The sequence below is a fragment of the Crotalus tigris genome, unplaced genomic scaffold, assembly GCF_016545835.1.
Source record: "Crotalus tigris isolate CLP2741 ecotype Arizona unplaced genomic scaffold, ASM1654583v1 scf7180000024375.2447938, whole genome shotgun sequence".
Classification (NCBI taxonomy): domain Eukaryota; kingdom Metazoa; phylum Chordata; class Lepidosauria; order Squamata; family Viperidae; genus Crotalus; species Crotalus tigris.
Window position 1 is genome coordinate 712378 of NW_024100545.1, and position 21458 is coordinate 733835.

The following is a 21458-nucleotide window of genomic DNA, read 5'->3' on the forward strand; positions in this document are numbered from 1 at the left end:
TGGGGCCGCTAACACCAAACCCTCTACAGTGCACAGGTACCCTCCATGAGATCTACCACGGGTCCTTCGGTCTCTGACCAAGTTGCCCTTTGAGCCCCTAAAGTCATGCGACGTTCACTTCCTGTCCCACAAAGTGGCATTCCTGATGGCAATCACGTCGGCATGACGTATTTCCAAATTGGCAGCAATCTCAACCTGGGATGACCTATGCATTTTCCACCAGGATAGAGTGGTCCTTCGCCTCGACCCTACTTTCCTTCCAAAGGTAAATTCACTATTCTATAGAGCCCAGGAAATAGTGCTCCTGGATTTTTGCCCTAACCCATCATATGCTCTGGAACGGCAATAGCATAGTCTAGATGTCCACAGAGCGCTCCGGTACTATATTTCACGGACAGCGGCATTCCGCAAATCAGAGGCCCTCTTTGTATCCTTCCATCCTTCCTCCAGGGGTTGGAAGGTTTCCTCTTCCACAACTGGCAGGTGGATTAGGGTGTGCATTACCAGGGCGTATCAGGCTGAGTCATTGCTGGTTCCATGATGGGGTACAGCTCACTCTACATGGAGTGCAGCTACTTCTGCGGCCTAGGCTACTCAGTCGTCCATTGAGGACGTCTGCAGAGCGGTCACATGGTCTTCACCATCTCCTTTTATACGGCACTATGAACCTCGGTGGAGGCTTCCTTCGGTAGGGGGGTTCTCCAACAGGTTGTACATCAAAGTGCCACACCGGACCGGTCTACTTCCCACCCTCAGGGACAGTAGGCTTTGGTGTGTCCCATTGGTGGATTCTCCATCTCCAGTGCTGGAGAAGGGGCATTGTCTTACCTGAATGCCTTTTCTCAGCACGGAGATGGAGAATCCACTCCCACCCTTGTAAGTCATCTAGGCCTAGGGTTAGTCTTAGTTTAGTGAGCCACAACGTCCTGCTGTCAGTCAATGGCTACACTCGCGTCAAGACTGGGATCTCTATGGTCCAGCATGGGCATGGCAACTTTGGCTGACTTGATCTGATTGGGCAGAAATACAGTCTAAACCCATTGATGGATTCTCCATCTCCGTGCTGAGAAAAGACTTTCAGGTAAGACAATGCCCCATCCATTGCAGCAATTAAAATGTACATTCTCTTGTTTATAATAGGGATTAATGTAAAAAAATATGGTACAGTGCTTTACCCTTATTATAATCATGACATTTTAACTGTAGTTCTCATTTTACCGAACAGAAAGCAATACCTTCACTGCAAAAACTCTTCTATCTTAGTATTTAGTCTAAACAGAAATACAATTCTAGTTTATTTATTTATTTATTTATTTATTTATTTATTTATTTATTTATGAGACTTATATACCGCTTTAAGTGCAAGCACTCTCTAAGCGGTGTACACCAGTAAGCAATGTATATATATATTTACATTGCCCCCAACAATCTGGGTCCTCATTTTACCTACCCCGGAAGGATGGAAGGCTGAGTCAACCTTGAGCCAGTGAGATTTGAACCGCTGACCTGCTGAACACAGTCAGCTAAAGTGGCCTGCAGTACTGCACTCTAACTGCTGCGCCACCTCGGTTGCTGGTCAATAGCTAATATTTATAAGAAGAAACATTTTTTATCTGTATTTTGGTGGAAAATTATATGGTTTCTCAGGTCTGGATGACCTGCTGCCATTGATATAGATCAAATGGATAAATCAAGTTATCTATTCTTTTTATAGGCCATTAGTGCCCCACATCTGTTCTGAAGAGTCCGAAGTCTCTCTGGAAGAGACGTGGGGATCATGGAAGAGGACCATAGAAGGAAAAAAAGGATATATTGCTTTGTAGCTCTCTAGCTGTATATGCCCTTGAAGATCTGCCCACCTTAACACTCTCCCTTAATCTCTTTGCGCTGTGCCAACCATTCATGTATCCCCACGTACTCTGCCCAAACCTCATCACATGTCCCTCACACCCTTCTGCACCCCTGGGCAGCTTTCTCCAACCCTCACTGTGCTTTCCTCACATCTTCAGATACCACCTTGTGCCCTTCTCCTTGCTTAACAACCATGGGATTCAGTTAACAGCAGTAACCAAGGCGATAGGGATTGCCATTGCTAAGCAATGCCATTGTACTTTACAATCGCATTTCTTAGCTTTGGAGACTTACCCTAGCAACTTGCAACCTTCGCTGCCAGCTTTCCTATTGATTTTGTAGGGAAGCCAGCAGGGTAAGTTACAAATAGTGATCACATGGTTGTGGGTGCTTCCACCAGTCATAAGTGTGAGCCAGTTACCAAGCAGCCAAATGTTGATGATGTGACTATGGGGTTGCTGGGATGGCCATATATCTGACCTTTCATTCAGCCCATTATAAGTTTGGTCATTGAACAAATAATCATAAATTGCAAAATACTTGTAATGTGAATGAAGATTGATTGTAAAAAAAATATATTTTTGTAATAAGAGTTGTCAAAGTTTGGAATATTCTACCTGATTCAGTTGTTTCCGCTACTAACTTTCATAATTTTAACTCTAACTTAACTTTTGTAGACCTCACCCCGTATTTAAGAGATTCTTAAGGGAGCATGCATAAATGCACTAATTTATCTATCATCCCTGTCATCCCCTATTTTTTTCATTTTGCTTGTTTGAATTTGTAATTTTCGTTGACAAATAAACATTAAACAAACAATAAAAGAGCAAACTTGGAAAGAAGGAAAATGTAATGCAATTTTATAAAGATGGTGGACTGGCAGCTGCAGAGGATCATGGATGAGACGGATTATCTGGACCCTTTTCAGTCTAGATTCAGGCCTGGTTATGGGATGGAAACAGCATTGGTCACACTCTGGTGAGAGCGAGATAAGGGTAGTGCAACCATCCTCGTTCTCCTTGACCTCTCAGCGGATTTTGATACCATGGACCATGGTATCCTTTTGGGCCAGCTCCAGGGGATAGGGATGGGTGGCACAGTTGTACGCTGGTTGAGTTCCTTTCTCTGTGGAAGTCCCAATTGGTAATGATAGGGAGTGAGAGATTCAGCCCTCAGCCATTATTTGTGGTATATCACAGGGCTTGGTACTTTCTCCACTCCTTTTCAACATCTTTATGAAACCACTGTGTGAGATTATCCATCACCACGGGTTGAGATACTGTATATATTGTATGCTGATGACACCCAACTTTATATTTCCACTCTTGATGACTCAAATGATGCTGTGGCTATCCTTTTGCAGTGCCTGGAGAGTGTGGGAGCCTGGATGAGGGACAATAGGCTTTGATTGAACCCTGGTAAGACTGAATGACTAGGGTACACAGGACTCTGTGATCCAGGACTTTGTCATCTTTGACTCTGGATGGGGTGGTACTGCCCAGAAAGACCAGTCTGCAATTTGGGTGGTTCTCCTGGACTTGCAACTCTTGTTTGAGGAATAGGTGGTAGTCGCAGCTAGGAGAGCCTCTGCCCAACTTCATGTTGTGTGCCAATTGCTACCTTTCCTGGACCAGGATTCACTGTGCTCAGTTGTTCAGTTCCTAGTCATCTCATGACTGGGTTATTGTAATGTGCTCTATGTGGGGCTAACCTTGAAGAGCATTCAGAAGTTACAGCTAGTTCAGAGTGCAGCAGTGTAGGTAGTTTTGGGGGGCCTTCAAGAATTGCCCCAGTAACACCACTGTTCCGTGAGGTGCGTTGGTTACCAGTCTGCTTCTGGGTGCAATTTAAGGTGTTGGTGATCATCTTTAAAGCCTTTCATGGCTTGGGTCCAGGTTACTTGAGGGACCATCTCACCCTACTGGGATTGGCTCATACCACTCATGCTGGTAGAGGAGGCATGCTGCAGGTCCCATTAGCCCAATTATTCCAGCTGGCGGGGTCCGGGAGAAGGATCTTCTTTGCTGTTGCTCCTGCCCTCTGGAACATCCTGCCTCTTGATGTGAGGTTGTTCCCAACCCTCCTATCTTTTTGTAAGTAAATAAGTTAAGAAAAAGAAGAAAGAAAGAAAGAAAGAAAGAAAGAAAGAAAGAAAGAAAGAAAGAAAGAAAGAAAGAAAGAAAATATTGGAATAAAGAGAAATGTGTGGATTTGCTAACAGTATTCTTCTTCCTTCAGCTGAACAAACAACAACTACAAGTGGTGAAAGAGCGGTTCCAGGCATTTCTAAATGGAGAGACACAGATTGTGGCTGACGAAGCTTTTTGCAATGCAGTTCGAAGTTACTATGAAGTAAGTAAAACCTTTTTGTCTTCTGTATTTGTGTGTGTATCCATTTCACATGAGTCTTTATATTAGTTACTGTACCTAATGAAAACATTTTCAATAATGTTTTAAATTAAAAACAGTAAATCAGGCTTAAAACAAGGATTCTCTTTGAAGATTTGGACTAAACACTCACTGCTTCTAGTAGAACGCTGATAGGTATTTGTCCAAAATTCTGGAATAAAATCATTATCTATATCAAAGGTTGTTTCAATGATTGGAAAAAGAACAATAAGGAATTCTTCCTAAAATTAATAGTTAGCAATATCATCCTTCTGTCATAGTAACATGTACAGCTAATCTAGATACACTATATGGGAAATTGTGCTAATAAGAAGGAGCCACAGATAGCGTTGCTTTGTCACATGCATGCATCCCAACCCAAAATTGATTTGTCTGAAACCTTGTTGAATTTTTCTTGTTGCCTCTTAGAGACTGGATTAGGATCTGTTTGAACAAAAAGAACATTTTACTTTTCCACAACTGATGAAATATACATTTCCTGTCCAATTTTTTTTCAGTTATTTTATAATGGGATACAGACTTATTCATGAAATCAGCCTTCTCTGAAGAACTATCCGTTTCTAAGTTTGGTGTCTGGCAGAAGTCTTGCCTCATGAATCCTGTGCTCATCACTTTATTCCTTAGTTTGTCCATGTGTGAAAATTAGATGGTTTATCTTCTTCATGTCTGTTATCTAGAACAACTCCCTAGATATAAGAGAGAAATGAACATATTCAGTTTGGAAATCATTCATTAAAATGAATGCAACTCTTAAAGCTTCAACATTTGTATTTTCACACAATGAGAAAATGTGAGACTATTTTAATATATAGATGGACACTATTCTACTAGACTTTAAGAAATTATTGAAAATCTGGAATGGAGGCTTGTCACATTAGATCAGAGGAGGTATGCCAGCTGGTGCATTCCAGCTGTTAATAGAATATCCAGTTATGAAAGTCTTAGAGAACATTTTATATTTCATATTTTGGTTTACATCTTTCTACCAAGAGTATTTGTTTTACCCTTTTGTTTCCTAGTACTTTGGCCCTTTATTATATTGTTCAAGAAATGAGTTCCTTGAACAGATGCTGGGATTAAAGCTTTAAAATAGCTGGATCTAAGGTATATAATGCTAGGGATATGTTTGCTACACTTTCAACAAGAGGAGCAGTTGGGTAAGGAAGTAGAATGAGCATGTATAGGTGTTTCTTGGTTCTGCATCTTTGTTCTTAGTGCTGGATTAGAACTATAGTAGTAAGACCTTAAAATTCATCCTGAGAATGAAGGTCACAGGAGAGCCTGAACACTTTTCCTATCTTCTTTAGAGAGTATTATTGTACATAATAAATGGCAAGGGATATCAAATGATTGTCCTAAAGTTTGTGGGGGAATCAGAGGAATAATAATCATCCCAGTCGTACTTGAATCTTCCAAATAGGTAATGTATTCTTCTACCCATGTTGGTTGAGATTGAGAAGTTTATGAAAGCAAAGCATTAAACTTTCCAATCCCACCCTCAAAATAGAATTTTCCATTTGTCAGGTTAACAGATATGTACATTTGGTAATGTAGTAATTATTTCCATATTTGGAATGAGAAAGGGGACAGGATGGCTCAGCAGTTAAAGACACTGAGCTTGTCATCTGGAAAGCTGACAGCCTGGGCTTGAGACGTGAATGATGGGGTGATCTCCCATTGCCCCAGCTCTTGCCAACCTAGCAGTTTGAAAGTATGCTAATGGGAGTAGATAAATAGGTACCACTTCAATGGGAAGGTAACAGCGTTCCGTGCGCTTCATCATATAGTCATGTTAGCCACATGATCACAGAAGTGTCTTCAGACAATGCTGGCTTCTCCAGCTAGGAAAGGGAGATGAGAGTTATGAAACGTCTCTAGAGTTGGACACGACTGGACAGGGGAAACCTTTACCTTTTTTTTCTTTTGGAATGAGAGATGCCTGAAAACAAACTGTTGAAATTAATCACTTAAAATATTTTTCCTATATACTAAATAGGGAAACATGACAAATAATTAAATAAGGTGATGTGTCTGTGGTTAACAGCCAAACAGAAATAATGGTCCAGAAGGGTTTAATTTATACAATCTAGGGAGATGAATGAATTTGATTTTTTTTAATAGCCTCCAATGGAAACAAGTTACCTTCTCTGATAGTCTGTAGTGATAACAGTGATATCTACTGGTAGAATACTGGAGGCAGAGAGTGCTAACAAAGCTTTATTCAATTTACATTTTTTATGATGGCATTTCACTGAAGGGCAGCATGAGAAATCAGAATCTTTTACAAGTAAGTATTCTCTTTAGAATCTAAAGAAACAGTTGTAACTGTCAAAACAAATGTTCTTATTATTTCATATTCCCCTTTGGAGGCAACATTAAGACCTCACTGAGCAAGAAAGGGATTGATTAAAAAAACGAATGCAGTCTGGACTAGTTTGTTTCCTTTTGATTGAGACAATCCTTAAAACAGCATGGCTTGATAAATTAATGGCTTCCTCCACTTACATTGGATGCCACAAAGTCTAAAGCAATTTTGTTTACTCTGAAATAATTGCCTCCTTAAGGAGTTGGTCACACTGCCTAGTATGCTATGGGCATCAAAATCTTTAATTTACAAATCGGATATTTCATTTTAGCAAAGACAAGATTATGGTCTAATCTGGTATTTCTTCATGTGGATGGGGAATTCTGTAAACTAAAATCCACACATCTTAAAATTGCCAAGATTAAGCAACACTAGTTTTTCAGTGTAAAACATCCCTTTTCCCCCTCACTTTACATAATTTGTGGAGTTTGCTTAATATATATTACATGATGACTCACATGGTTAGGACACTGTCTTGACAAGTAGCAAGCCCATGGTTGAGGCCCGTTGGGCAGGGTGAGCTCCTGTCGTTTGCTCTAGCTCAGGGGTAGGCAACCTTGGTTCTTTTATGACTTATGGACTTCAACTTGAAGTCCATGAGTCATAAAAGAGCCAAAGTTGCCTACCCCTGCTCTAGCTCGTGCCAGGGACGTGAAAGGAGATCCCAACTGGGTTTCCCCTGGGCAACAGTAGTGTCACCGGCTAATCCTTTCAATCCAGAAACTCCTCGATGCTTCTGACATGACTGTGCTGTTATTATTTTATTAAATTTGTTTGCCGTCCATCTCCAAAAGGCGACTCTGGGCAACTTACAACATTAAAATAATGTATAATTAGATGCATAAATATATTAAATTTTTTATTGTCTTTCAAATATGTCTATCTGGTAGGTTCATATGCATTGCTTTGCTTTAATTAAATGTTTCCCATCAGTGTGCTTAATAAAGCCTGCCACTTTTCCTTTTTCTTTTAGAAAAAAAACTACTTTGAGGGGGAAATGATGTTTAATTTCATATTGTGCACATTCTCTCTCCTTCATACTTTGCAGAAGATCCTTTTATTATGGCAGTTGACAAAATCTTTATACCCTCTTTTCTTTGGAGTGGCATTATTTCTTCAAGGGACAAAGTAGCTTTGCACATAATTAATGTATAAGTGAAGACTACCTGGATGGTCTTGAACATATTTACTATTGCTGGTAGCATCTCTCAGCAAATGGGACACTTACGAGCTTGTCAAAAGGCCAAACTTTAACCAGTAACAGTCGTTAATAAATTATCAAATAGTGAAAATACAGAGCTGATCTGGATCAGAAGTAGCATGGAATTGTACCTTGATAGAGTGAACATTTAGGATAGGGGGAATATTTAGGTTTAGGGGGAACATCCAGGTTATCTGCAGGACTGCTTTTCCCCTAAGGACATCCACCCATACTATCAGCTCAGATAGGTTGGTATGGTCCTACACCCTTCCCCCAAATATTGTCATCTGATGGGACTAGGAAGTGTGCCTTTTCCATGGCAGCCCCTACTTTATGGCACACTCTGCCCCCTGATGTTTGGCAGGCATCCATCCTCCTGGCCTTCTGGAAAACTTTGAAAACCTGGCTTTTCCCCCAAGCTTGGGATAAGATTGGATAACTGCACATTAGAAGTTTGACCTGGTGCCAGGTTTTTGTTGTTTTTAATGTTTTAATGTGAAGTTTCCATTTGCTTGCTTCTATTATAAGACTGCTTTCTTCCAGACATATTTAAAGTATGTTGTGTAATTGAAATATATTCTGTTTTCACAGACTTGCTTTCAGGTGCTGTGACTGTTGGCCATTTTATTGAGCTGCTTCACTTTTATTGTATGAAGACTACATAGTATTGAAAGCTTAGGAAGCAAAACAGCAGTTAAGACTGCACCATATATCCTGCTAAATGTCTTTGTGAGCACTAGGTATTTATCACAGAGTCATTATTTTTATTGCTCTAACTGGATTTAAAAAAAACTCTTAACAGGAGCCATCATTATGAACCTCTGTGCTCTGCACAGTAAATATTTTTATAGAATTTTATTCTTAATTTATTTTGGAAGCTGCCAAGAATCATCTTTAGTAGCAGATTTTCCTTACATTGTTTTAGTTTCTATAATAGATCTTGACATTTGAGATATACTGCAAGTGATATAACTATGTTTATTCATTAAGTTATCAACAATATGACTATTTGTTGATTCATTAATTCAGTTAGATTGATTGTATAACCACGGTAGTCCTCGACTTATAACCACAATTGAGCCAACATTTTCTGTTGCTAAGTGAGACATTTGTTAAGTGAATTTTGCCCCATTTTACAACATTTCTTGACATGGTCATTAGGTGAATCACTATAGTTAAGTTAGTGATGCGGCTGTTAAGTGAATCTGGTTTTTCCACTGACTTTGCTTATCAGAAGGTTGCAAAAGGTGATCGATGACCCCGAGACACTGCAACTGTCATAAATATGAGTCAATTGTTAAGCATCTGAATTTTGATCACCTGACCACAGGGATGCTGCAACAGTTATAATTGTGAAAAACGGTCAAAAGTCACAATTTTCAGTGCCGTTATAACTTTGAATGGTCACTACGTGAACTATTGTAAGTTGAGGACTACCTGTACCTCTATAAAACAATTTTAACTGGTAGAAGCAATCTACAATAAATGTGTTAGAAGCAGTCTTCAATAAATAAATATTTGCCTACTAACCAGCTTGTTGAACAAGAAGGCTCAGCTAAGGAAAGTTCATATCAGCAACTATTCTTCCTCCCCCTCCCCTTCCCCCTCTCCCTTCCCCTTCCGTTCTTCTTTCCTCCTCCTCCTCCTCCCCCTCCCCCCTCCTCCTCCTCCTCCTTTCCAACCTATACAGTTCTGAGCTTTCTTTTGCCAGTTAGGCCCACAATAATTTCTGATGTTGTTGATCCATCTTGTTTTAGGTCTCTTTCATGAACGCTTTTTATCCAGTGGGATCCATTCTATGACCACCTTGGTTCACCTGATATCAGTTCTTCTTGCTAGGTGACCAGCCCATTTCCATTTCAATTCTTTTACTCTCTTCATGATATCATATACTTTAGTTTGTTCTCTAATCCATGTGCAGGCCTTTCTATCTTGTCTTCTAATGCCGAGCATATATTTTTCCATGGCTCTTGTAGCTTTTGTATCGATTGTGAGGCTAATGTCCATGTTTCACTGGTATATGTTAGAGCAGATAGCACACACTGATCAAAAACTTTTCAGGCATAGCGGGAAGTTGTTATTGAAGATTATGCTTAGCTTGCCAAATGCCTACCAATCACATTTAACATGCCGTTCAATTTCCTTTATTGTATCCTTTTCCATTGAGATCTGTTGGCCAAGGTATATGTAGTGATCTACTAGGTCTAATTCTCCATATATATATTTTTTTTTTCTTTAGTGAATTTATTAAACATAACCTGGCTCTTTTTCAGGTTTACTTTTAAGCCAAATGGTTCTCCTGCTTTGTGCAGGTCTTGTATGTCTCTTTATGAGAAGAGAACATTATCTGCAAGTCTTCAGTGATTTAAATAGGCACCATTGATTTTAATTCCATCTTTTGCCCTGTCTAGTTTGTGAAATACTTTTTCAAGACAGGCTGGGTAAAGGATAGGTGATATTATATCACTTTGTCATACACCTTACTACGCTTACACTGGCAGAATATATTGGAGTATAGGTGTGTGTGTGTATAGGCATGCACTTGTGCCTTCAAATCAGTTTTTGACTCCTAGTGCTGCCTGAAGTAGTTCTTGCAGTTTTGGGGTATTTTTTTCAGAAGTGGTTTGACATTGCCTGCTTTTTTCTAGGACTGAGAGAGTGATTGGTCTCAAAGTCACCAACTGGCTTCAAGCCTCAGATGGGAGTAGAACTCATAATCTCCTGGTTAATTTGCAGAGAAGATATGCAGTAGAATCAGGCTTAAGGGTCAATTCAAACAGTATTAAGAATTTGAGGAATATCTGAAGAGCTACATTATAGATATAAAGGAAATGGCACTCAAAGTAATTTTCTTAAATTCATTGGCACTATTTCATGGTATAATTTCTGATTTAAGAGTTTAATTCTTTATAGTGTCAGGGCTGAGCCTGTCAAGTAGAAAGTTGGAGGATTCTCCCAGAAACCCTCTGGGGCTAGATCACTCTTCCTCAACCTTGGCCAAGCTGAGATATTTGGACTTCAACTTCCAGAATTCCCTAGCCATCCACATTGCTGAAGAATTCTAGGAGTTGAAGTCCTCATATCTTAATCTTGCCACAATTGAGAAACACTGGTTTAGATACTCTTCCTGCCTTCATGTAAGGTCTTGCTGTTATCATCTGTTTTCCAGGGGGATACCTCACATAGTATCCTCTCCTAATCCCTAGACTGGACACTTGATCATTGTGCTTCCATGTAGAAAATATATACTAGAGACAAGTTAGACCAGCATCATATAAACCACCAGTCCCCAATCTTTTTGGCACTAGGGACGGCTTCTGTGGAGAGAGGTTTTTCTGTGGACTGGGAGAGGGGGGCAGGCATGTGCTGCCTGCATCCTACTCATGCACAGATGGGGCTTCACTTATTTGCATAGCCCAGTTTCTGGTATCCGTGGACCAGTGCCACGTGGTTTGGGGACCCCTGATATAAACTGTCAAAGTAAAAATCTTATGCAAAATGTGTACTAAAGTTGTTGTTGCCTGTTTCTTAAGATGACCTGATGCTGACGCTAAAGCCTTCCTCTTGCTTTTGTGGACTTTCGCCCAGATTTTTTATAGATCACAACTTTTGATCAGTGGCCCCAAAACAAACTTTTGTAGCTCTGATATGCAACTACTTGATTACCTCTTTCTTATGCTAAAATTGCCAGCCAGTTTCCAAGAACAAAAGTTGCTCCCTCTGGAAGGTATTTTAGGACAGGGCTTTTCAACCAGTGGTACGGGTACCACCTATGGTAAATTGGCACCTGGCAGGTGGTACGTGACCATCCTAGAAAAGTGGTAGTGGGGGAGGAGAATGAGCTGAACCGGTGGCAGCACCGCACAAGCCTGAGAAAAAGATGGCTAGAGCTGCAGGGCTATCAGGGCTCAGCGGAAACACCAGATCAGTGCCATTTTCCAGCTGATCGGCGCCTCTTCATGACCGTCAGGGCTCAGTGGAAATGTCAGGATCAGCGCCAGGCTCCAGCTGGAGCTCAGTTCTGATCCTGGTGCTTCTGCTGAGCCCAGAAGAAGCGCCGATCAGCTGGAATGTTGCAGCATCTCCAGGGTCTTGTGATTTACTTTCAGATGCTTGGCAACTGATTCATATTTATGACAGTCACAGTGTCCCAGGGTCATGTGAAGTGACCAAAACCTGCTGCAATCACCCAGCAGATGGGGGGAATAAAAACCAAACACCCCCCACCCCACCCCTGCTGCCAATCCTCAACAGAAATGCTCACAATGAAAATCTGGGACAGGAGGAAGAGCACTGCCGGGTGGGCAGGCAGGTGTCTTACTCAGCTGTGGCTTGAGGGGCACTTTTTTCAATGCCATAGTAACTTCGAACAGTCACTAAGCGAACTGTTGTAAGTCGAGGACTACCTGTACTTTATCACTTTTTTCCTTTTTTTTTTTTTTTTTTTTGGTCATCAAGTTTTTGACACTTTGCTAGGTGACTGATGGTACTCGGATACTGCCATATCCTAAAAGTGGTACAATGGGTGAAAAGGTTGAAAAGCCCTGTTTTAGGAGACTGTTCCTTTGCTACCATATATGTTAAATTTAGCATTTTTCCTCAGAAATATCCTGCTATGGGTGTGAATTTCCTGTTAGAGAAGTAGCTGTCAATTTTATAAATACCATCAGTTTTGCTAAATGCTCTTTGTTTTAACAACAGAGGAGTTTCATTTTATCTCCTGTTCTCAACATCATTACTAAAGCTCTTATTAAAAGTTAATGTTGCAAAATAAAAGACTTCTTGTCCGTTTTCCTTCTTATTTTTCCCTTACTGTTTTCAGAAATCCCATCTGTGTCTTCCCTTCATTTCTCAAGTGCAGGCATGGCCAAGCTCTGTTGTTTCACTACTTCTTTGTGTTCATTTGTTCCTTGTCAGCCATGAATAGTGACTGAAAAAAATAGAAGGATCTGTCTTTAGCACTGTTGGTAACATTCAAAGTGAAAGTGAATGGATGACATTTATAACAGCACAAAGTTGTGGGTACTGATTAGTACTGTGCACAATGTCAGAAGAATCCATTAAAGCGACAATTGCCACCTCTCAAAGAAAAAGGCACCCTGTCATCCAGGCCGGTGAGCTTCTTCTAAGGTAACTTTTTAAATAAGTAGTAATAAAATTTAAGCAGTACTAGAATATGTTCCTTTTTGCTACAGAGCAAGGAACAATCAAAGTATCTACAGAGGAGAAATTCTACAGAAAAATACGCCGTTAAGACTTTATAAAATAAAATGTGGTAATTGTTCTAAGTGTACTAATAACTTGTGCATGTAATCAGTGTTTCATTAACTATTGTCATACATGGTTGAAAACGAACAGTGTATTGAAAGGATATTTCTACACTGTTGCATATTGTAGGATAAAATTTCCATTATATTCCAGTTTAGACTATCTTGTTCAACTGACGTGTTTATTTTTAGCATAGGTCTGCAATTTTTCTGTATGTTCTGCTAATGTTAAAAAAACCACATAGTTGTTCTGTATTGCACTTACATAGTTTGCAATGTACTGTAACTGAAATAATGCTTTGTATTAGACATTGCTAATACCTTTTTGCAGCCAGATTTGGATATAAAAACAATGTCATGGTTCCAATAGACAGAGCTGAATAAAGTAGAATTGAAAATTCCTCAAAGAACATGTTTATTAGTTGACTAGTGAAGCACCTGGGCAAGCCCCCCTCCCTCCGTTCTATGTGACAAACTAGAATGAAGAGAAAAATGGCTGCAGCCAGGTCATTGTACAGTTGATAGTCTGCCCCCCTTAAAAGGAAACAATCACCTGTAGGGGAAACAAAAAACACATTAAGTATTTCCTTGAGGCTGGTGAGGATGCTTGTTGTAAAATTTCTGTATTAACCTTTCTGCTTTCACATCTGTACATTTCACCCATGTAACTTCTAACAGTGGATAGCCTTTCCATTGAATGAGGTATTGTTACTTCCCCTTTTACAATCTAGAATCAAGAATTCATTTTACCTTACAATGTGTTTCCCCCTGTACAACTGTGGGACCCGGTGGTTTCTTTGGAATAAGTCTTAAAGAGGATTCAGAAACTGGTTTCAACAAATTACAATGGAACACAGGGTGGACTTTCCCCAAAAGCCATGGAAGCTTTAACTCCATAGTAACAGGTTTTATGATTTTGGTGATGGGAAAAAGACCCAGAAACTTTGGCCCCAATTTTCTGCTGGGCAACCTTAACCTCAAATACTTAGTTAAAAGATAAACCTTTTCCCCAACATAGAATGGTCTTGAGGGGAGCGTTTCTTATCAGCTTGCTCCTTGTAAACTTTAGCAGCTTAGGTTAAGGTTTTTTTTACATTCGCCCAAATATTTTGAAAGGAGGTTACACACTGATCCAAAGTTTAGGAGGTAGGTGGCTCCTGGGGGTACTCAGTCATAGGCAACTATCTTAAATGATGTAAGACCAGTACTACTGTGCACAGTATTGTTGTAGGCTACTTCAGTGAAAGGCAGAAGATTGGCCCAATTAGTCTGCTGGTAATTAACATATCATCTGAGGTACTGCTCCACCATTGAGTTCGCACATTCAGCCGCCCCATTAGTACTCAGATGAAAAGCTGATAAGAGCCCCTGAGTAGACCCAATAAGCTTAACAAACTCCCTCCAGACCTTCACAGTGAATTGAACCCCTCTGTCTGAAATAATCTGCTTAGGAGCTCTGTGGAGCCATTAGATGTGCTTCAAAAACATCTTGGTCAGTTTCTGAGAAGAGAGAAGCCCCAAACAAGTGTTGAAATGAGCTTGTTGGAAAATAGATCAATCACAATATATATTAAAGTATTACCCTTGCTCTTGGGCAGGTCCACTATAAAATCTATAGCTATTTCTTCCCAAGGCTGGGAAGGGTCAGCTATCTGCTGCAGGAGCCCTGGAGGCTTTCCAGACATTTCTTTATAGCAGTGAAGGTAGCACAACTGTTCACATAACTCTCAACATCTTTTTTCATACCTGACCACCAGAGCTGCCTTCTTACCATATGTAATGCTTTCAGGAACCCAAAGTGACCGCCCTGCTTTGCATGATGACTGTGCTGAAGGGCTTCGATTCTGAGGGCACTTGGGAGGTACAGCTTAGAACCCTTCCAGGCCAGTCCTCCCCAAAGGATTAATAGAGATTTACTGTCCTTGAACCAGGTGTCAGTCTCTAATTGCTCTTTAAAGTCTTTTCAGTAAGCGATCATCAGGCTTTCTCAATTGAGCTCTATTGGTTATATGAGAGGCAGATTGCGGTAGATGAATGATAGAATTAATTATTTCCTCTTGGTAGCATTTGAACTGAGGCATCCTGGACAAAGCGTCAGCCAAAAAATTCTTACCCCCTGGAAGATACTTTAAGGGGAAATTGAAATGGTTGAAATATTGAGGCCATTGGACTTGTTTGGGGGATAATTTTACGGTGGGGTTTTCAGAGCTTCCAAATTCTTGTGATCAGTCCACACTTCAAAAGGTATCTTCTTCCCCATCCAAGAAGTGGTGCTATGTTAGTAATGCCCATCATACCACAAAAGCCTCCTCCTCCCAAATGGCACATCTCCTCTCTGTCAGTCAGCTTTTGGGAAGTGTAAGTGCAGGGTTGCAAGTCCCCCCTGTGATTTTTTTTTGTAAGAGGACAGCCCCCACAGCCACATCACTCGCATCGGCTTGAATGATGAATTGCTTTTCAGGGTCAGGGTGATTGAGAACAGGTTTGGCTGCAAAGAGTCTTTTTAGTTTCTCAAATGCAGCTTGGCATTCTAGGGACCATGGCAAAGGCTGACAAGGTTGGAGCTTTCCCCTCCTTTCCCCATTGGTTGGTTATCAGCATGGCTATCTTTGCAAAAGAAGGAATATATTGGTAGTAAAAATTAGCAAATCCCAGAAAGCTTTAACATTGTTTATGGGTACAAGGGGGTTGCCCTTCCAATACAGCTTTCACTTTTGCAGGATTCATTTCTATTCCCTCATTTAAAATTCAGTAGCCTAGATAGTCGAGGCATGTCTGGTGAAACTCACATTTAGATAGTGTGGCATACAGTTTAGCCCTCAGTAGTTTCCTCAACACTTTGCGGACCAATTTAATGTGCTCTTCCATAGTATCAGTGTAAATGAGAATGCCATCAAGATAAACTAAAAAAAACCTTGTACAAATGATCATGGAGCACCTGGTTGATTAACTGCATGAACACAGCAGGGGCTCCTTGTAGTCCAAAAGGCATCACTTTAAACTAGAAGCTTCCCAGGGACTAATTGAAGATCATTTTCCATTTGTCCCCCTCCTTAATCCGGACTCTGTAATAAGCCTCTCCTAAATCCAACTTTGTAAAAACTTTCCCTTTTGCCAGATGGGCCAACATGTCCTTCATTAAGGAAAGGAGGTATATTTTCTCTATGCTGACAGCGTTTAACTCTTTAAAATCCACGCATAATCTCAGCGAGCCATCTTTTTTTTCTTTTTTTTTTTTTTGAACAATACAGGAACTGCTACACATGATTTTGCTGGTTGGATAAAACCCCAAGCCAGATTCTTATCAATGTACTCTCTTAACTCCTTCATCTCTCTGAGCATCACTGAGTACATGTAAATAAGATTTCAATGGCGTAGTCCATAGCCCAGTGTGTGTGTGGGGATGACGTTGCACTCTTTCTCATTAAACGCCTCGATTAAATCACAGTATTCAGTTTTGGACAAGCTGGATTCATGGCAGCCTTAGTGTCTCAAGATGCTCCTCCTGAACCTCATTTATGGTATGGCCCTTTATGTCACTGGTGGTGGCAGGTGGGAGGGGCTCTATCCCCAATCTTAAATTCCTCACTCCATTCTCCCACCAGATGTTTAGACGCCATTTGTTGAGTCAGGCCAGACCCAAAATCACAGCCTTAGTCATTTTTGAGACCACTATAAAACAGATGATTTTCCAGTACTGACCCATTTCCAATTGCACTGGTTCTGTCAGATGTGTAGCAGGTGTGCCACCGATAAAGGATCTGTCAGCTTGTTCAAATCTCATGGCTAGGGGTAACAGCCTTGCTCAAATCCCCAGCTTGAGCACTGTGGGCAGATTAATTAGTCACCTGGTACAACCTGAGTCTATTAAAACATTTAAGTCCATTTGGGCCCTGGTTTTGGATATTATTATCTTGGCAGGAATGGCAAAAGGTGGGATGGGATGACTTACCATCAGATCTTCCTCGCCTTCCTCATCACTGTCGTAGGGAGCCAGCATCAGCTGTGGCTCAGACCGGGCTTTCGTCCTGAACTTGGTAGGAGGGGAGGCCTCGATGACTGGCTCTTGATATGCCCAATTTGTCTTCTCTCTTCCTCCTCTGGGAGCTTTTTGTGGCTTTGTGGGGGCAACTGGCATGCTTCTGCATTGGGGGTTGGGAGCCGGGCACTCCACAGCACAGTGACCTATTTGACCACATCAGTAGCATTTGATAGAAGCCCTGGCTGGCACTTGGGGGACACTGGTGGTCATAGTGGCTTGGGAACATTGACCAAAAAGTCGTGGTGGCCTGGGTTCGGCTGTGCTTGGCTTTCAGGGACATTCCAGTTCAATGTCCAGCATCAAGGTCATGCTGTACCACTCCCGCAATTGATTGGGAATGCCCCAATAGATGCAGGCTTGGATCAAGTCGCAGTCTAGTCCCTGCTTGTAGTAGTTGATCAATGATTGTTCCAACCACTGCCCCAGCCAACTAGCAAGTCTTATAAATTCTTGAACATATTCCTTAGTGGGACGGCCTCTTTGTTCAAATGATGGATCTCCTTCTTGGCCAGCAGGCTCTGGGACTTGTCTTCAAAACGGCCTCTAAGTTGCTCCATGAATAGGTTAGCATCCTGCAGCTCAGGAGCCCCTTCATTATGGAGGTTGGTCACCCACTCAGCCACTTCCCCCTCTAGATTGGCAGCCACAGCATTCACCATCATGGCATCATGATAGTCATAAGCATAGTGATCTAGATGAGCCCATACTTGATTTAGGAAGAAGGATAGCTTCTCGGGATCCCTATCAAAGGTGGGTTTGATGGGAGGTGGCTCAAACCTCGGCGGAGCCACCTGCACCTGATGCTGGGCTGCTTGTTGGTCCTTGGAATGTGGCCAAACCACTCTCTGGACTTTCTTTGGCTGGGCTCCTAGACTGATAGCTTGAGGCCACGGCAGAGGGTTTGGCTGGGATACAGGGCTTGACAACACAGCTGGCTGGGGAACAGATGAGGTGGCACAGGCTCCAGCAATCGGGCTGGGACTTCAGCGAGGGGGGGAATAAATGGGTAACTCTTGGCATTCCCCCCCCCATGTTGCACACACACTGGGTGACAGGAACCATCTCTTTTACCTCCGGCCTCCTAAACCTTTCCTTCAGGAGCGAGGGGCTGTGGACTGTGGACTGGAACTTCCAGTCTCCAGAGTCATCCCCTCCAATCGATCCCTTTCCCTTCTGGTATGCCATGGATAAAAACCCCTGGGATGGCAGCAACAGGAGTTCCTCTTCAGCAGTGACAGGAGTGCTCCTGGGTTGAGGAGCAGCCAGGATTGTAGTTCCCCCTTATGGTACCAGCTTTCCAGGTTGGATCAACCTGGACTTTGGCCGAGCCCCTGCCAGTGATGCTTCCTTGGTGGTTGGAGCAGCTGCTTGTGCTCCAACAGCCAGAGTGTCAACGCTGCTAATATTGGATGTTTTTGCTTGACAACATATAGAGATGTAGCCTTTTTCTTTCTTATGCTTTACTCTTAGAATTAGATACTGGGGGAGGAGGAATGTGATGGGAGTTAGTTAGACATAACAATATTGTAATAGTGTGTGAATTCAGGGCTTTTGAAATAAGAGATGATAAGAAATGGTGGGTTTAGAACAGGAGGGAAAGCCTGCATTTCAAACTAATTGGAGAATGTGATTTATGACTGTTAATTAGAAGAGGGAATTGTGTTTTGATACTATGTGCTAAAGGAAGGGGAATCCAGATTTTGGCTTCGCTTATGTGCTGATGCTATGCTGCTCAAATAAAGATTCTTTAAGGTAAACTCTTTGAAGAGTTTCATCTGTCAGAACCATGACACGGAATTCCGTTGCGACCAGCAATGGCTCCATTCTTTTTCTCCATCTTCAAATTTTCGCCAAGTCTTCACCGCTCTCCCAAAGGATGGGTAGGCAGTCGGGACCCAGCACCCCCAAAAAACTAAAGTTGTAGGGGACTTGGTTTAATGTCATGGTTCCAACAGACAGAAACAAATAAAGCAGAACTCCAAGGCTTGAAAATTCCTCAAAGAACATGTTTATTAGTTACAAAGTATTGGCACGATCAAAAGTGAAGCCAAGTATGAATTGCCAACTAAAAATTACCCAGTTACAAAGTATAATGTCCCATCCACAAAACTACGCAATCAACTATGTTCCCCAATGTATTCATTTCACGGGCTTTTTTATACAATGCCCAGTCCCTGGTCATGGGAGCAGTAGATGACCTTGGTTCCCACAGGACAGGAAATTATTTTGACTAGTGAAGCACTTGGGCAAGCCCCCCCCCCTCCATTCTATGTGGCCGCCTAGAATGAAGAGAAAAATGGCTGCAGCCAGGTCATTGTAGAGTTGACAAACTGTGTGCTCCTACTACTCATGGTGATCGACTACTGTATTATCCTAGGGGGTATTATTTCAAATCTTAATAATGATGTTTATAATATAATGTCTATGACTTGAAAAATGGAAAGTCAACCTTAAGAATTGACATTCATAGCACAATATACACAAAGGAAGAAACAAGAGGAACAAGAGGGTATTATTGGTGAGCCCTGGTGTTAGAAACAAAATATTTGTCACATTGCAGAACCAGATCTACTTTTTAAGGTCCTGAATCTCTTATTTCTTCTACAAAAATCCTCCAAAAAACAAAATGAAAAACAAGTTTAGAACAACTTGAAGGGCTGATAGAAAGAGAATTTTTGATGCTCTTCAGTCTGAGTTGTGACTAATTGAGAGATCAGTCTAGTTCAAATAAAGCAGTTTAGTAGCAAGTATTTGTTCTTGAAAACTTAGCATTTCTACAGCACTTAGATGCTCTTGCCTCTCCTTTTAGCTTTTCCCAATTTATTTAGTGAATTGTTTATGTAATTAGAATATATTTTTTTTAATTAAAAAAATGCTCCCTCCTTTGTTTTGAATAAGCATTAAAAGTCTGATGGGGTTACTGGGGAACCCTAAACTAATGGATTTCTAGGAAGAGGAATTGGAGTTCCAATTCATCCTGGCAAATTTGGAATTCTAAATGTATGTCTTTTAATCTAAGAGCTGTAGTATGGGATTACAAGATAGCGGTCCATGGAATTCAGCCCTATACATGTTTTATTTTAATACATCATAAAATAGTAAATAACTTAGATTTGTTTAAGTATTTTGTTTTTTTCCTCTGTAATAATAGAAACCATTACCCCTTATGGAGTTGGGAAAATTGATCAATTTCTTACAAAAGAGTATCACATTCTGATTTGCTACTGTACTATTATCTCAGGAGAGACCAATTTCTTTTATCTCTGCCTCAGTGAAATCACTGTTGGGTGACTACAAAAATGAGTCCATCTGACTGATTACATGCTTCATTTTGATTCCGTTCTTTCAATCTGTTATGCCCTTTGAAAATTGATTGCTTTGATCTGGGATAAAACTCATCTTGAGAAGTAACAACATGAATAAGAAAACATGAATAAGTCCAACATGAATTAGAAAACATGATTTGCATGTACATTTAATCTTGGTCTGTTTCAAAAGAGGGCATATCCCACCTTAAGATCTGTGGCTGTATTAGATATTTATCATCAGGGTCAGCAAAAGTAAAATTTACATCTCTTCAAGTTAAGCTTAATTATTAGTGACCTCATGGATATATCCATGTAATTTTCTTGGCAGCAATATGGAAGTGGTGTTGTACTGCTTTCTTCTGGAACGATAACGATTTTTTTTCCAGTCTAGCTTGTCATAAATCAGATGTTTGGTAAACAGAATTTACAGGTCCAAATGCAGTCATGAATTGTAATCTTGCTAATTTGTAAATCTCAAATAAAAGATAGAGTAGTCCAATTTACTAAACTGGTTTTTTTGGGGGGAGCGGCAGTGCCTTATTGGTACTCTCTATTTTAAATGCCTTTTCCTTCTTTCCTTCTTCCCTCTCTCTTCCCTCCCTAAGCTTTATTGTTACTAGTATAATCTGTAGAATATTCTTACATGAAGGCAAAATATTTAAATTATAATTTTAGTATTTACAAACTATTGAATTGCTAAATATTTAATATTTTACTAAATGTTAATGGCTCATAAAAGAAAATCTAATATAAATATTTGTCTGGATGGTTGTTAACATTATATCAAGCTTGATATATAATTAAGATGTCAAGCTTTCATAAACAAATGTATAAACTCTGAAGGGATTAATCTGTTACCGAAATATTTGTTATTCTTTTCCATTCTGCTGGCTTTCATGCCTAAACTCACACTCTCCTGGTTTCTAGACCTTAAGTACTACACCATTATCTTTCTCAGTCTTCCTCTTAATAATATTTGTAATATTGGGATAAGATCACTATTATTGTTGTTGAG

General features: G+C 40.7%; 1 protein-coding gene across 9 annotated transcripts in view; it reads left to right on the top strand.

Moving 5' to 3' along the window:
* Nucleotides 1-21458, top strand: part of CADPS2 (calcium dependent secretion activator 2) — a 387552-nt gene that overhangs the window by 69571 nt on the left and 296523 nt on the right. For all 9 annotated transcript variants that reach the window (XM_039328305.1, XM_039328306.1, XM_039328308.1 and 6 more), the window contains exon 2: nucleotides 4090-4203. In XM_039328305.1, the coding sequence (XP_039184239.1) occupies nucleotides 4090-4203 (114 nt within the window). The remainder of the gene's footprint in view (nucleotides 1-4089; nucleotides 4204-21458) is intronic.